This window comes from Monodon monoceros, unplaced genomic scaffold, assembly GCF_005190385.1.
Source record: "Monodon monoceros isolate NGI ecotype Baffin Bay Population unplaced genomic scaffold, NGI_Narwhal_1 Super_Scaffold_17, whole genome shotgun sequence".
Classification (NCBI taxonomy): domain Eukaryota; kingdom Metazoa; phylum Chordata; class Mammalia; order Artiodactyla; family Monodontidae; genus Monodon; species Monodon monoceros.
The window spans coordinates 1,711,834-1,728,052 of NW_021703773.1; the positions used below are offsets into that span (position 1 = coordinate 1,711,834).

At 38.2% G+C, this 16,219-nt stretch overlaps 1 protein-coding gene across 2 annotated transcripts in view; it reads right to left on the minus strand.

Moving 5' to 3' along the window:
• Window positions 1–260: 260 nt before the first annotated feature.
• The window catches only part of HOOK3 (hook microtubule tethering protein 3), a 98,634-nt gene continuing 82,675 nt past the window's right edge, over window positions 261–16,219 (minus strand). Inside the window, exons 18-23 of one of the 2 annotated variants that reach the window (XM_029226274.1) lie at window positions 16,097–16,131; window positions 11,765–11,847; window positions 10,572–10,672; window positions 9,225–9,329; window positions 8,333–8,404; window positions 261–5,700 (exon numbers count right to left, since the gene is read on the minus strand). In XM_029226274.1, the coding sequence (XP_029082107.1) occupies window positions 5,560–5,700; window positions 8,333–8,404; window positions 9,225–9,329; window positions 10,572–10,672; window positions 11,765–11,847; window positions 16,097–16,131 (537 nt within the window). In that variant the 3' untranslated portion in view covers window positions 261–5,559. The remainder of the gene's footprint in view (window positions 5,701–8,332; window positions 8,405–9,224; window positions 9,330–10,571; window positions 10,673–11,764; window positions 11,848–16,096; window positions 16,132–16,219) is intronic. The other variant, XM_029226275.1, reaches the window with a different exon arrangement.

Genomic DNA, 16,219 nt, shown 5'->3' on the forward strand with positions numbered 1-16,219 from the left:
CACACACACACACATAAAGTCTACTCTTGTCTTCATTTTTTTTTTTTTTTAAAGAAGATGTTGGGGGTAGGAGTTTATTAATTATTTATTTTTGCTGTGTTGGGTCTTCGTTTCTGTGCGAGGGCTATCTCTAGTTGTGGCAAGCGGAGGCCACTCTTCATCGCGGTGCACGGGCCTCTATCGCGGCCTCTCTTGTTGCGGAGCACAGGCTCCAGACGCTCAGGCTCAGTAGTTGTGGCTCACGGGCCCAGGTGCTCCACGGCATGTGGGATCCTCCCAGACCAGGGCTCGAACCCGTGTCCCCTGCATTAGCAGGCAGATTCTCAACCACTGTGCCACCAGGGAAGCCCTTGTCTTCATTTTAAACAAAATTTTCTGTGGGGCTACTACGTATAATTAAGGGAGACATGGTTTGCAAACCAGACACAGCAGCGGACCTAGATAACTGCTAGGAAGTTGGTAGTGAATTTCAGCCACCACAGATTTCTTGCCATCTCATCAGATCATCCTATCCTCATGGCTTTAAATCACTATCTTAGATTTAGTAATGGGTTAACAGTTTCAAAATGAAAATAGATGCTTTCCCCTCCACTCATAAACATGTACAGTTAATACTGTGTGCCCAGTTAATGTCCACTGAAGGGAAGGACAATTAGAATATAAATTATTTTTTGTCTGCTCTTTTTTATTGAATGATCATGTAATAAAATCAGGAGATTTTATGTAAACTATTACCTTAGGAACATTTGTTAAGACAAGTATAGGTTTAATAGTGTTAGCACTTCTATCTGCCTGGATATTTGTTCAAAATTAGGCCTCTTCTTTTTCCGATAATCGATTCTACTCACTAGGAATGGATCTGCCTTGACAGCCTTCGGTTACTTTCCGATTTCTATGTTCACTTATATACAGCATACAAACCTATCTCACAGAATATTACTGGAAAATGTTAGAAAGCAGAAAAATACTGAAGAGAGACGTAATTGCTGAAATAGAATTGTTAGGAAACATCCATAGACCACAACTACTAAAACTCATATACTTGCCATAATTAGCTTCGAGTCTCTTATTTCTCAAATAAACTAATGTCCCTTTCTCTATCATTTTAAGTGCAGTGTGAAGAATTCAAGCATACTTCAAGATAACATTAAGTATAAGTTTTAAAGTTTTTATATTTATGAATACATGGGAATTGGATTGATAAAAGGCTGTTTAAAAACAAAATTATGAGTACGTATTTTCCAAGAACATAATCAGTGATTTAAAAGAGATGGATGTCATCATATTTGTGCTGTCCTTCATTTTATAAAAAGGGAGATAAATATTGATACTTCCGTGATTTAGGGGGATGGGGAGGGGCAGAAATTAACTGTGTCGGTAGCAAATTATTTTATGTTTTTTAGGCTTCTGAGAAAGAAACAGTATTTATTGCACAACTTTAGAACAATAAAATTGTCTTGCTTAAATTGGACACTAAAATATTTTCAAATTTTTCCATAAAATAAACATATACCAATTATTATTTAAATATGCTTTATACAAAGTAAAAAACTGGGTGACAGATACATTGAGAATGGCCTCCCTCATATAAAAACTTCATGATACAAAATATTCGAATCATTATAGTTACAAAGAATTAACTCTGAAATTGCTTTCTAAATGTAGTGAAACTGGGTTGCACATCTACTAAAATAAGCTGCCATTTTGACAGTTGGGACTATAGGAAAAGAGATTATCATTACTGAACGGAAAAACCCTTTTAACATATAAAAAGGGAAAAATTTTAAAACATGCTAAAGTAATTTTCAAAGATTCTGAGATCCCACCTTATTTTGTTCTGTTCAGTCCTTCCTACCCTGTAAGGGTAGGACTTCTACTCACTGTTAAGGAGTACAATCCTGCATCAGTTCGACAGCCATTTCTAGGCAAAGAGTCACTTTGTAATATAAGGATAAAAAGTCAAAACATGCTCCCATAGTTTAATGAACAGACAACAAGAAGCATGTTGTTATTCTGCCCCTAGCAAAAAGCAAGATGCCAAGCACCTTCCTCTCCCTTTAGGATCACAGGTTCTTATCCCAGTAGCTGTAAACTAACTAGGTTTACACTATCTGTGGGTTGTGGATGCTTTTTCAGATAAACCTCATGTGTTCCAACTGGGGAAAAGTGTAACACTTCTGGAGTCTGAGATCTGGACCACTGGAGATTAAATGCAGGGAGCTAGGATAAATTCAGAAATTTAGAATTTTATTTCAAGTAAATTCTTATATCAGAATAAAGATTTTCAAGTTTTCAACACGGTGTTATCTTTAAAAGATGAATGCTTGTCGGAGCACAAGAGACACTACAAAATATTTCATATCATTAGATATGAATAAATAAAACTGCAGTTGAAAAGGAAGTGTGAGTAAAATAGCTCAAAAATAAAATGTACCTTTTCTTCAACCTGAATCCCCCTTCCCCTCACAATCACTTACTGCTGGTTTGTTTGCACAGCACCGGTTTTCATGCCTTGCTGAAGACTGCTGATATATATGGGCTGATGTTTCTGACTGGAAACATTTAGCTCAAATTTGTACAACTGAGATTTTATCATTCAGACAAAGCAGTAAGACCGCAACAAAATAACAGCGGACAGTATTATCCTTATTATAATGAATCATCTCGTTAGCCAATTTTACCAGGCTGGGCCATCAAACAGAAATAATTCAATGCTGATCAATTTTAGAAAATGGAGCCTTTGTTTTGGTACTTCTTTTTCTTGGTTATTATTAAATAATCAGACAAATACTAAAAAAGGTATGATCGGGTTTCTGCAAGTTTTTTAAAGATACGTACAGCTGTATTATTTACTCTCTTTTTAAGATGCGGTAAGCATATTTGCTGGATTTTTTTTCGCCTTTACAAACTTCTTAAATACACACTGCAGAATATAAATTTCATGCTTTTGTAGTCTTTAGTTATTAACTCTGTATTTTCTCACCCTGGTTAGAGGGAAAACAGAAAATAAGCTTTTTGTTCACAAGAACTCAGACGGGGTGATGGCTCAACCCCAACCTTAGCGCACTAACTCTGTGCTGACTCCACAGTGTGCCCAGCGTCATCGCCAGAGAAAGAGAAATGTAAAAATCCTGTCCAAAGCTGAGCAAAGGAAATGGGGTCCTCACTGGGACAGCAAAGTTCTATTCCTGACTTTTAAGAAAACATCACAGAATGTTTAGAAATAAAGTTTCTGCTATGGAACGAAAGCAACATACTAAAATTTAAACATACTGTAAAGGTGAGTGAAACTTACGAACATAAGCACCAAAATAATGGCATGCTGAAGAAAAATAAGACGGAAAACTTCCTTCTAAAAGCTTGGCACTTTCCTCTCCCATTTAGAGAAACATATCTGAGCAGGGGGGTGGGTAGGAGACCAGGACTGGGACAGTAAATAGAGAGCTAAAATTAAAACCTCTCCTCTCATGGGATATAATCCATTTAACAAACAGCTCATGGACTCTGATTTTCATCTATCTTATTTTGCAGCTATATTTCCCAATAATTTTAATTTTACCAAGGTGAGTGTTCATGCCCTGTTTTAAAACTGTCGGATCCTTACTCTGATTTGTGAAATAAAGGGACGGGGAAGGGTGGAGGTGGGGGAGGGTTACCCATCTTAAATCATTTTTAATCTTTCATTGTCAAAACTTTCTATGTTGATTAGGTCTGCTTGCCCTCCTGAAACCCCACGATGCATTCCACTCGCTGGTTCTCTCCGTTACTACTAAGTCTTCCTGCTTTTCTTCTTACCAGGCAGAAGCACTCACACTGAGCTCAGACTTCTGTACTTAATGTAAAAAATTAGCACAATGCATGGAGTCATTTCTGTGTATATTCTAATACCTTTCTTCAAGTACAGTTTCTGAGGACAAATGAAAACACCTAAAATAGTCTTTAGGTCAATTTCTTATAAAAAAAAAAAGGAAATAAGGATTTAAAATCAAACACTGGAATATAGTTTCTGAAAATTCTTGATTATGTTTAGCTTGATTTAAAGTTACTCATTTGTATTTAATACACAAAACTAAATGAAACCTGAACTTCTAAATAGCAAGTATATGAAATAAAATCTTCTTAATAGGTGACCTATCCAAAACCGAAAACAAATAATCTACCTAGTTTCAGTAAATTTTTGCTTTACTGGGCTATGGGCTATGGTGCAAGAAAAAGGCTGGAGGGGAACTGAAATATAATTTGGGGCCAATACGGAAAGTTAGGCAGAGACATTTCATGTTCAAATGAATGACATTTTGCATTTATATAGCACCTTATATAGTCAAAGTGCTTTACAATCGTTATTACTTGACAGCCATTCATCAATGTAAATAAACATAGTTTATAATCTGTCAACAAATGTAAGCACTTTGGGGCAACCAAATACCCAAGAGAATCTACTCAGTAGCAAACTCTTAGACTAGTACATAGAATTAAGAAAAAATATGACAGCCACCTGTCATAACATCAGACACAAGAAGTCACTTATTGATCCTAACGACTGATACTAAGATGTTAAGTATTAGGAATTATTGAGAAATAGCAGGTTTTATGTTAAGGAATAAGTAAGACAAATGAGGTGCAAGTCAACAAGGAAATTACCCCAAAGGTAAGGCCACCTATGACTCGTAAGTATATAAAAAATACATCTTTTATATACTTTTATATGTGGAGGGCAGTTGCAACGAAATGTCAGCCCATTGCTAGAATCTGATCCTCAGTTACTGTGATATTCCAAAAAAAGAAGAAAAATGAACACACTTCCTGATTTTTTTTCTTCTGTAACTTCTCCCCAAATAACCTAACCAGTGCATTCACTTCTGCCAGCAAATAAGATAGTAGGAAATAATGAAATTCTATTTATGTTTTAAAAATAGTTTCCAAATCTTTGGACAAATTTAATTTCCTATAAAACAATGTGAAAACTCAGTTTTTCCCTCTAAATAGTTCTATCAGGTGCCTTAGGTAAGATCTGATTAGCACCTCTGCCAATGTATTTATGTCTTTGCAAAAAGTGCACTTGCCAACCATTTCACATAGTAAGTATGCAAGTTATTTGAAGTGCATTTGGAAAACAATTGAAAACACAGATTAATACATCATAAAAAGATTAATTCCCTTTAAACAAAGACATTCTTAGAAAGCATGGTAACACAGAGGCACAATAAAGAATATAAATTGTATATCAATTATTGGCAGAAAATCTAATTCATTACAAAGCCTACACCATTGGGGAAAGGACATTTTCATACAAAGAAAAGTACTACACTAATATACAACACTTTTAATTGGGCATTTAAAAATTTTTTGGCACATTAAAAGGAACCAAAAGGACTACAAAATAAAGGACCAAGAAACTAAAACATTATAGATACAGAAGAGAGAAAGTCCTCAAATGAGAAACAACTAAATACATGAAATACAGACAAAATATAAGCTGGCTGAATTTCCTGAAATGTTATATGTAACAGAAGTATGCTTTGAATGCGGGGTGTTTTTTATTCTAATGGCAGGACTTGTCTACCTTGCTGTGGCTGGCTGGACGTGGCCCGGGTAAGACCTTCTCGTGCTGGTGGCTTGTCTCTGCCTCGCCAGGAATGACTGCCCCGAACCTGTACTAGCAAGTCTGTCTTCTGCCGCCTTTTTATGCAGAGTCATTCCCTACGTAACACGGAAAAAAAGTAATCAGTGAAAAAATAACGGAACACACTCTCACAAAAGAAAATTTCATCGCGCAGAATTTGTTACCTGACGACATAAGGCACAATTAGGAACGTTAACTCTGCTCATGATAGATTAAAATCTTAGAGACATTTAAGTTCCAACAATTAGGTACAAATCTTTTGTTAAAATTAAGGCTTAATTTTCTGAATTTACAATAACCCAAACAATAGATTATAATAGAGATGGATCTTTGGAATGCATCATCCATACTCAATCATACATACTTCCCTTTCGAATCAAATGCATAAAGTGATTTTCCAAGAAAAAAAGGGCAATTGATTGGTAGCAGTTGATTCACATGGGGATATGGAAATCAGAGGGTTTAGTTAGAACAGAAAACCACAAAAGCACTTGTTCTTTCTTAGGGTGGAAAGTCACACCAGGTATAATACATACCACCACGCTGCTTTTCTTCACAGGCACACTTGTTAAGGGAAGTTCCTGACGGCTGGCCCACACAGCGGGCCCAAGGAGCGCAGGGGTCCTTCCCGAGGACTGGAGAAGGAGGCCTACCCGCTTAGAAGGGGGACGAGCCCACCTGCCGGGCCCAGGGCACCTGAACGGGAGGGAGAACCTGCGGCGCTCTCTAAACGCGGAGGAGTAAACAGTGAGGACCCCGAGTAGATCCGGAAAAAAGGGTTTCGGTTCTCATTTAATAAGCTGGCGAAGAACCCTGGCCAGAGAAGCAGGAAGAACTGGGAGCGGCAGCTTTGTCTCACCGGTGACTGGAAGCGAGATGACGGGAGGAAGCGGACGCCGGCAACAGGGAAGGAGGAGAAACAGAGCCGGGAGAGAGGCGGGGCAGGCGCCAGAGGCGCTGGGCAAACCCGCACAGAAGGCAGAAGGCAAGACAAACCTCCCAACTCCCGTCACCTCCAGGGAAACTGGGGTCATGGCTCTGCGTTTCAAACAGACCCCAATGCACAACATTCTCCACTCTCCCCATGAGAAAACCCAGGATGTGCTTTTTACTCAGTTTGGAATTAAAGCATTTAAGGATCTGAATAAAATGGACAAATATCTATTGGCAATATCTGTTAATTTGGCTACGTAAATTAACAATTATATTTTATTTAAAATATACCTTTTTAACTTTCACATTCTAAACAACTTATTCAAATTCTAGACTCCCCTTCAAGATCTCAGTATCCATCATGAGGCCATTCCCTGAGATACTTAATACCTTTTCCCAGCACTCACCATCCTCACTTCCAGTTCGGTTGTCTGGGATGCAGAACTTTCTGAATGTATGTATGAAGCTGTTACTGGTTACCCTATCTGAACATAACTTGTGTGATCCTACTGGGAGTTATTCCTTCACTCTCCGCAGAGCTGAAAACTAAGATTCTTCTTTAATACCATGTCACAGAATAAATCAGTTTTGTTCCATACGAAACACAATATGTGAAGTCATAAAAATCAATCAGGTATATGAAATCACTAATACGGACTGAGGGGCAGAGCTCCCAGATTGCTAACATTAACCTTGAAGGAGGACGAAGAGAAAACAATGTGGGTGAAGTCAGGACTAGTTCCCAGAGACCTTCCTTAAACACAGGTTTTTCTTATTTTTTACATTTTAATTTTCAATTAATCTATATTTGTTAACAGTAATGGTAATGTAAACCCAGTATGATTTCCTTTTTTGTTTTTTAAAATTGTGATAAAAATCTTAAATATGTAGTACCAAGGCAAATATAAATGTGGACATGTCATAAAACTGTATGAAATTTTGACAAAGTTCAAATCACATTATTAGGAGACCTGGGACATGAACCCTTCAGACACAGTATCAATTATAACGGTAAAGTGGTATAATTTACAATTGTAATTGTAAAACGGTACTGTTCCAGTAACACAACTACAGGGTCAGAGGGGTATGATGAAAGGAATCTGGTCCAACTTCCTATCTCAGGCAGCTAACGCTTTGAAAAGGCAGAGTGGTCTTATTGGGAAGAAGAACAAAGCAGAAAAAGAAGAAAAGGTCTAAGAAAAAAAATATTGAAAAAGTACAGCATTCTTCAAAATCCATAGCTCTCCATATCCAGAAAAGTCTTACTGAAGCCCAAAATGCTGATAAGCATTTATTTTCCCCTGCAATACGTTTAAGATTTTTTGTTGTAAAATTCAATTTCAAAACCTTCAGCTGTTCAGGGTCTAAGACTGTGAACATTTACCAAAACCTGAGAGACAGTTAAACTATTTTCATTACAAGTACCGCTCCTGCAAAGGCACTGAAATAGTACCACAAAACAAAAGCTACTGTATCTGTGTTTAGATATTATTAAAGTCCCTACCACCCGAGAATAAAATGGTCCTGAGAGGCAGAAATCTTTCTAACCTCTAGGACAGGGATAATGATGTGTCCACAATGTTCTAGTCCCGTTTACGGTGGTTCCTGTGTCTGTTGTTTGGCCCTAAGATCAGCATTAGGGTTTTGTTAGCGTGTGTTAGGACAGTAATTACTTTCAGATTCATTTGGTAGAATTAATTCTACAGTAAAGGGAGTATAATAAATGATACATATTCACTGAATTTTGTAATATGTTTTGACGTGTTATTTTCTTACCATATTGTACCAGGCACTAACAATATATTTCTCCTCCATCTCTCTTTGACTCTTTGTTTTCTCATATTCTTTCTAAAAAGCAAGCACATGTAAGCATGTTAAGATGAAAAACAATTCAACATAAATAAAATACTCACAATAAACTAAGTTCACGGGCACAACTCTACAGTCAGCTCTCTATATCCATGGGTTCCACATCCACGGATTCAACCAACCCCAGATCGAAAATGGTAAAAAAAAACCAACCAACCAACCAAACAAAACAACCAGAAAGTTCCAAAAACCAAAACTTGAATTTGCCACGCATAGGCAACTGTTTTTTTTTAAAGTATGGATATCTTTTTTTAAAATTAATTATTTTTGGCTGCGTTGGGTTTTCGTTGCTATGCGTGGGCTTTCTTTAGTTGCGGTGAGCCGGGGCTACTCTTCATTGCGGAGTGTTGGCTTCTCATTGCGGTGGCTTCTCTTGTTGTGGAGCACGGGCTCTAGGCGTGCGGGCTCTAGAGCGCAGGTTCAGCAGTTGTGGTGCACAGGCTTAGTTGCTCTGCAGCATGTGGGAATCTTCCCGGACCAGGGCTCGAACCCATGTCCCCTGAATTGGCAGGCGGATTCTTAACCACTGCGCCACCAGGGAAGTCCCCATAGGCAACTATTTACATAGCATTTACATTGCATTAGGTATTATAAGTAATCTAGAGATGGTTTAAAGCACATGGATGATGGGCTTAGATTTTATGCAAATAACCACATTCACTACTTTCTACGAGGGACTTGCGCATCCATGGATTTTGGTAACTGTGACTCGTGGATGTTGAGGGACCACTGTGCATAGCAAGGCTTCTAGAATCGAAAATTAAAAAATCAAATGTCTTATCATATTACAGTAAACTACCTCCAATGAATGGAATTGCCGATCCCGTTCGTGGAGCTGATTTTTAAGAGCTTGTATTTCTGGTGCTGCTCCTTGATTTTGTTTAGGATCTAAAGTACGGATAACCTGCAAAAAGTAATAAAAGAAAAACTTTAAAAGTCTCAAACCCAAGGAGTGTAATATCTAAGGAAGCAGTCATTAAAAAAAAAGATAAACCTTATGAGACTCAAAAGTTATCTTACGTGAACACTTTGAATGTATAAAATGATATCCAGTTGTTACAATTTTTAATTATATAAAAATTTAAAATTATGTGAAAGAGTCAGTGATAAGAAGTAATTCTGGCTTGAAATTAATCACCCTACAGCAGACACTACTGACAGCAAGCTTCCCTTTTCCGTTCCTCTGACTTGGTTCAGGGGCCTCTGCCTCTGACCAGATGTGTGAGGATGGAGCGGGTCCCACTGGTCCACAAGCCTGTCTCTGTGGTCCTTCTCCTTTGCCAGACGCTGGGTTTACACACAGCCTGGTGACACAATTCTAGCTGGCCCACCAGAGGGCTTCTGGGAAGGGTCTTTGCTTTTTGGCTCAGCAGTTTTACTATCAAAAATGATCAACCCCATAGAAAACTTGAAAGAGCAGAACAATAAAAACCCATCTCCTTTAACCCGGATTGACCAACTGCAGCACTGCCACCTTTGTCTCATGTCACGTGACCCTCAAGCACTTCAACACGCATCTGCTTAGACTAAGGACATCCTCCCACAACATCTGTAAGAAAGTGAACCTCTCTATAAGTCATCACGATTCAGCCCAAATCCACATTTCCACAGGTGTCCCCAATCCAGGATCGCTGCATTTGGCAGGGAGGTCCCTTTGGGCTCCTTTACAGGAGAACAGCTTCTGGTGTTCCATGATGCTCCAGTGCCTATTTCTGCTTTCATAATGTGGATTCTCATCCCAAAGTCTGGATTTATCTGATGCCTTCCTGAAGGTGTTACTTAACTTGCTCCAGTAACCTCCTTTTCCCTGGGAACTGGAGCTAGGCCAGAAGCCCTGAGCACTGCCGACAGCAAGGCTCATCTGGAGACAGAGGCGGGCCCTCCCGCCGGGCACAGCCGATTTTGATAATTAGGCAAGGTGGGGCTGCCACTCATTTCCTACATAGAAAGGTGATTCCCTCTTGGTAACGAGTAAGTAACCTGGGGCTGGGGCGACCTGTTTTGATCACGGCCTCTTGCTCTTTTTGTCGAAAGACTCCTCGTGTCCTTCTGTGTGAGGGGTCACCGTTCAGGCACTGTATTTTGAAACATCAGCGAAACACAATGAGAAAGTGCAGTGAGAGGCCCACCACAGACTCACACTTACACTTTTGGCTTTCTCTAAGTATTTTTTATATCTTTCTTCCATTTGCTTCATTTCCTCTTCTTTCTTCCGTAAAGCTTCTTGTAATTCTTCAATTTTTAAGGCTATCGGTGAGACAGTAAAAAATTAAAAAATTTTTAGACCTAACAACTTGAAAATATTTCAACTGACAAAATAGTAAACAGCTTCGAGAGACTGTTTTGTCTATACTTATATATAATTTTATTTTTTTAAATTCACAATTTTTTTAAACAAAAAGCTTTTCTTAGAAATAAACAAAAACTACACTATGGAAGTGCACAAATTAAAAAGTATTCATGGATGGCTGAAGGGATAAACAAAATGTGGTCTATTTACACAAATAGTTGATTATTCAGCCTCCATTCTGATACACGCTACAATATGGAGACATTATACTAAGTGAAAATGAAAGCTATTATGTGAAGTGAAAGAAGCCGTACACAAAAGGACAAATATTGTATGATTCCACTTATATGAATTACCTAGAAGAGTCAAGTGCATAGGGACAGAAAGCAGAACAGAGGCTACCAGGGGCTGGGAAGAGGGGAGGAGGGGAGTGGTTAACAGGTAGAGAGTTTCAGTTTGGGAAGATGAAAACGTTCGGGAGATGGACAGTGGCTGTACAACAGTGTGAATGTACTTAACATGTCACTGAACTATATACAATGGACTGGCCAAAAAATTCGTTCGGGATTTTCATCCCAACTCACGGAAAAACCCGAACGAACTTTTTGGCCAACCCAATACTTAAAAATGGTTAAAATGGTCATTTTTATATTATGTATATTTCACCACAATACTAAAAAAGTAAAAGTCTGTGTCCTGCTCCCACATCCACAGAGAAGAATTAATTAAGTCAAGCTACAAACGGGTGTAAATATCAACCAAAGGAAAAGTCAGGCTGACTTAATGACACTGTGAAAAAATTTCATAAAATATGCATTAGCATCCATAGTTAAGGAAAAACTCACAACTAAATTAGAAATTTAAGAAATACTGTAAAGATGATTATGTGTGTGTGTGTGTGTGTGTGTGTATACTCTTTCTGTGAACAGAGCAAATTCCTTAATTGCTAGAAAATATAATAGGGCCTATTTCTAAAAAAAAAACAAATTTAATTTAAACTCATCACTAGCGCTAACCGACTGAAAACTACGCTAATTGGGAAAACTCACAGCTGTTGTTAAATCTCGGCTCAAGGTCCTCGATGATGGCTCTCTTCTTCTGCAGCTCATTATTGGCCTCATGCAGCTTCTCTCTGTAACAAAAGATGTTAACACTCTTACCTACCACTGTTTTGCATTTTTTCACTTGAAATGAAAGATATAAATTCTTTCTTTATGGGATACACTAGCATAGCACACAAGTGCTATGAAACAAAGATGAAAAGACTAATCCAACATAAACATATTTTCTAAATGACTAAAAAATAGAGACAAAAATCTCAGAGTTTGAAATAGTAGTCATTCTTTTATATAAACCTGCACAAGAGGTTAGAAATAACTTAGTGATCTTTATTGTTTCTAGGAATAAGGATATTGTAAAAATTAAATTTAAAACTTTGCTGAGGTTTTATAATGCAAAACTCTTGTTGCAAAAAAACTGAAGCTCCTAAAATAAGAATAGAAAGAACAGTACACGCCAATAAAAAAGAATAAATTAATGGTACATGCACCCATGTGGAGAGATATCATAGAATAATGTTGAATAAAGTTAGACACAAAAGGATAATACTATATGATTTTTTTTTATATGAAGTTCAGAAAGTGGCAAAACTAACAACGGGTGATAAGAGATCAGCAGTGGCTAGTCTGGGGATGTAATCAATTAATTAAAAGAGAGAATAAAGAATCCTGGGGTGTTGCTGGAAACATGCTATATATTGATCTGGGCTACCTGCCTATGCAGGAAAACATTCATCAAGCTGTAGACCTAGGAACTCAGGATTTGTATACTTTATTGTAAGGTATATTCCAATATAAAAGTAAAAGGATGAATGAACAGAAGTTTTTCCCTAGTATTTACATAATGTGTAATTCTCTATACTATTTAGTGCAGCACTCTGTAATATGAGAGAGAAAAAAGGCTGCAAAAATTGAAAGATACAGGAAAACACGAAGAAAAAAATAGAGTACGTTGTTATGTCTATTTCTGGTCTTTTCTATGCATAATGCTTTAATAAATCTTTGTTGAGGGTATACACACACACACACACACGCAGACATATGTTACACAAAATAAATATATACAGTTTAAATAAGAAAAACGAAGCCCAGTGAAGAAAAAGGTTAAGAAATTATCCCAGAACCTTAAAAATCCCATGTGTTCCTATCTCTTTCCCAGCGGTAACCAAAATCAAGAATTTTAACCATTCTCATGATTTTTGTGATGGGCCTCTGTGTATATTCCTGAACACTACATTGCTTAATTTTGCCCTATTTTTGCTTTACACATTAATTATACTGTATGTACTGTTCTGTGACCTCCATTTTTTACCTAACACTCTGTTCTTGAGATTCATTTATGTTCATGTGTTAGCCCTGGTTTATACCTTTTTATTGCTGTACAGTGTTCTATTGTTTGAATATATCTCAATCTATTTATCATTCTACAGTTGGTGATATTTGTATTGTTTCTGCTTTTCTGTGATTAAAAACAATGTTCTATCTTGTTAAACACACAACTTGTGAGGAGAGAAGTGTGTCCAGACATTACCCAGTGTTCTTGAGCTCCTATGTTGTTTCTACTTCTGGCCATGAAGGGATGGATAACTGTTACTGGACTTGCTCTCCTGCTAATAACAAGGAGGAAGCTGGGCAAACTATGTAAAACAACTGTTTCAGAAAGTGGACAGTAGGCAGTACAAGATTCTGATTCTCAGAGAAAGAAAACAAGAGTGGGAACCCCAGTGGGAACCCCTATGATCTCTCTGGCTTTCTGTCTGCAGTCAGGAGGAGATCACAGGAAGGGTGTGCCCATCCCCCTGAGCTGAGGACAAAGAGATTAGAACGTGGGGAGGCAGATGCGGCTAGAATTTTTGGAGCACAGAGTAAGAGATGAAAGAGCTATGTAAGAAAAGATCACCATAAATTGGCATATGGGTGCGCTTAAGTGTTTGGATTAATACTAAATTGCACGTTTCTAGGAATGGACACCATGAGGTGTGTCAAGGGACAACTACAGAAGAATGAAAAATTACTGGGGCGCTGAGAGGGGAAAAGTCCCGAAAGTCCACACATTAGAGTTCCAACTAGTCAGAGTTGTGCTCTCACTGAAACTGAGACATTTGGTAGGGACCTCGAAGTATAGAGCTTTTCAACTGGGGACAATTTTGCCCTCTTGGGGCTGTCTAGAGATAATTTTGATTGTCACAACTTAGGAGGGTGTTACTGGCTTCTAGTGGGGAGAGGAAAGAGACACTGCTGAATATCCTACAATGCACACAACCACCGCCTACAACAACAACAAAAAGTCATCAGAGGGAAATGAATAATAACTAAATAAACCACCTTAGAGTCACTTTTTAAAAATAAATGTTTGAAACTGACCAAAAAAAACCCCCAAAACCCCAATGTTCTCTCACACTTTCTTCTAAATGTCTCCTGGCAAACATGGACCACAGCATCTCTAGGAATCTAGGGTATACATAGAAACGTAGAATCAATGGGTCACAGAATATATGCATGTTGCAGTTTACTGAATAAACTGATGTATATCCCTACCAGCAGTGGATGAGAGTTACCAGCACTCAACATCTCTGGCAATACTTGGTATGTCTGATTCTTAAATTTTACCAATTTGTTGTGTGTAAAATAGTCTTGTTGTAGTGTTAAATCTGCACGGTCATTCATCTTTTGAGATGTCTGTGGGCTCTGTGGCAGGCTGAACTGTGTCTCTGAAAAAGATATGGTGAGGTCCTAAATCCCAGAACCTGTGAATGTGACACTATCTGGAAATAGGGTCTTTGCAGATGTACTTAGTTAAGATGAGGTCATACTGGATCAGGGTGGGCCCTAATCCAATTACTGGTGTCCTTATAAGAAGGCCATGTGAAGATGGAGAGAGAGGTTGCATCTATACACCAAGGAACACCAAGGGTTGCTGGCAGCCACCAGAAGCTAGTAGAGGGGTACATGGAACAGATTCTCCATTAGAACTTCTAGAAAGAACCAATCCTGCTGATACCCTGATTTCAGACTTCTAGCCTCAAGAACTGTTAGAGAATAAATTTCTGTTGTTTTTAGGGTTGCAGTTTGCGGTATTTTGTTATGGCAACCACAGGAAACTAATACAGGCCTCATCTTCACTAATAAATTCTTTTTGATGAAGATTTTTACCATGTAAATGAACACAGAACAATGGTCAGACAGTAGTTTTATGAAACCACAGGTATTCTATTTTCTGCAATTAAGGGATGGGAAATGAAAAAAGGACAGAATTCAACACTAAATTCTCACTGCAGGTAACCTCACAGTGGCTGGAAGGTGACAGGTGCTGTTCTAGTATTTTAAGAACCTGCCCAGTGATAGACTGGCCCTAGGAGCGTCTCACTTTCCCATATAAGAAAGGAAAGAAAGAAAGAAAGGAAGGAAGGAGGAAAGAGAAAGAAAGAAATCAGGATAGCACACAGCAAACTGCCGGACTACAGAATTCTTCTCAGTGGCCACTATGGTACCCAGGATGTCTGTTTACCACAGTCTAACCCTGTAACGCTCCACCAGGCTGGCAATCCATGGGCACCCACACTCAATGTCTGCAAGGACAGAGTTTTGCCAGAAAGTGATAGGAAGGGTTACAGCAGTTACTGGGTGCAAGAAAAATTACAAAACACTCCTAACATTGTCAACCTCAGATATGGAAGAAGGTTTCTTCTTCATGAGAAAACAACTGTAATATTTAAAAATTTAATCTTTTAGATCAAAAAGTCATGTTCAGGTATGTTTGCAATTCAAGGAAATGTTTGAAAATCTGCTACTGATAAGCTTAATAATACTTTAAAACATTTACATAAAAAGGAAGCTTCAGCTGGCCAGACTCTAGAGCTGGAAAATTCAGCCCGCGGCCCGTTCCTGCATAGAAAGCTTGGTTGGGACAGTCACAGCTCTGGTTTACATACTGCCTGTGGCCGCTCTCGAACCTCAGAGCTAAGTGGTTGTGACACAGACCACTGTCTGCAAAGCCGAAAGCAACTATTCTCTGTTCCTTATAGAAAACATTTCTGACTGCTGATCCAGAGGGTCCCACACTCCTAACTGGGATCATTAAATACTATCGTGAAGATATAAAACCCTGGAATCTCACTTGAGAAAACAGTTCTAACACAGTAATTGTTTTGATTTGAGGACCTGGGGTGATGATGACCCTTTAGATACTATTAATGTCCCTTATAATCTTCTATACCTTCAGGGCCACCCATGCCACTGCCTAGATACTCTGTAACCCCAACACAAAACACTGATGTTTCACTGGACAATGTAACAATGAGCCTCAATAGCTTTTATACTTACAGATGTTCTTCAAGCTTCTTTTTTAGAAGAACTGACTGAAAATGGAAAATAAAAAAATAGTTTATTACTTAACATTTTAACTAATAAACTAATTTAAAAAAATTAAGAATACAGTAGTAAATA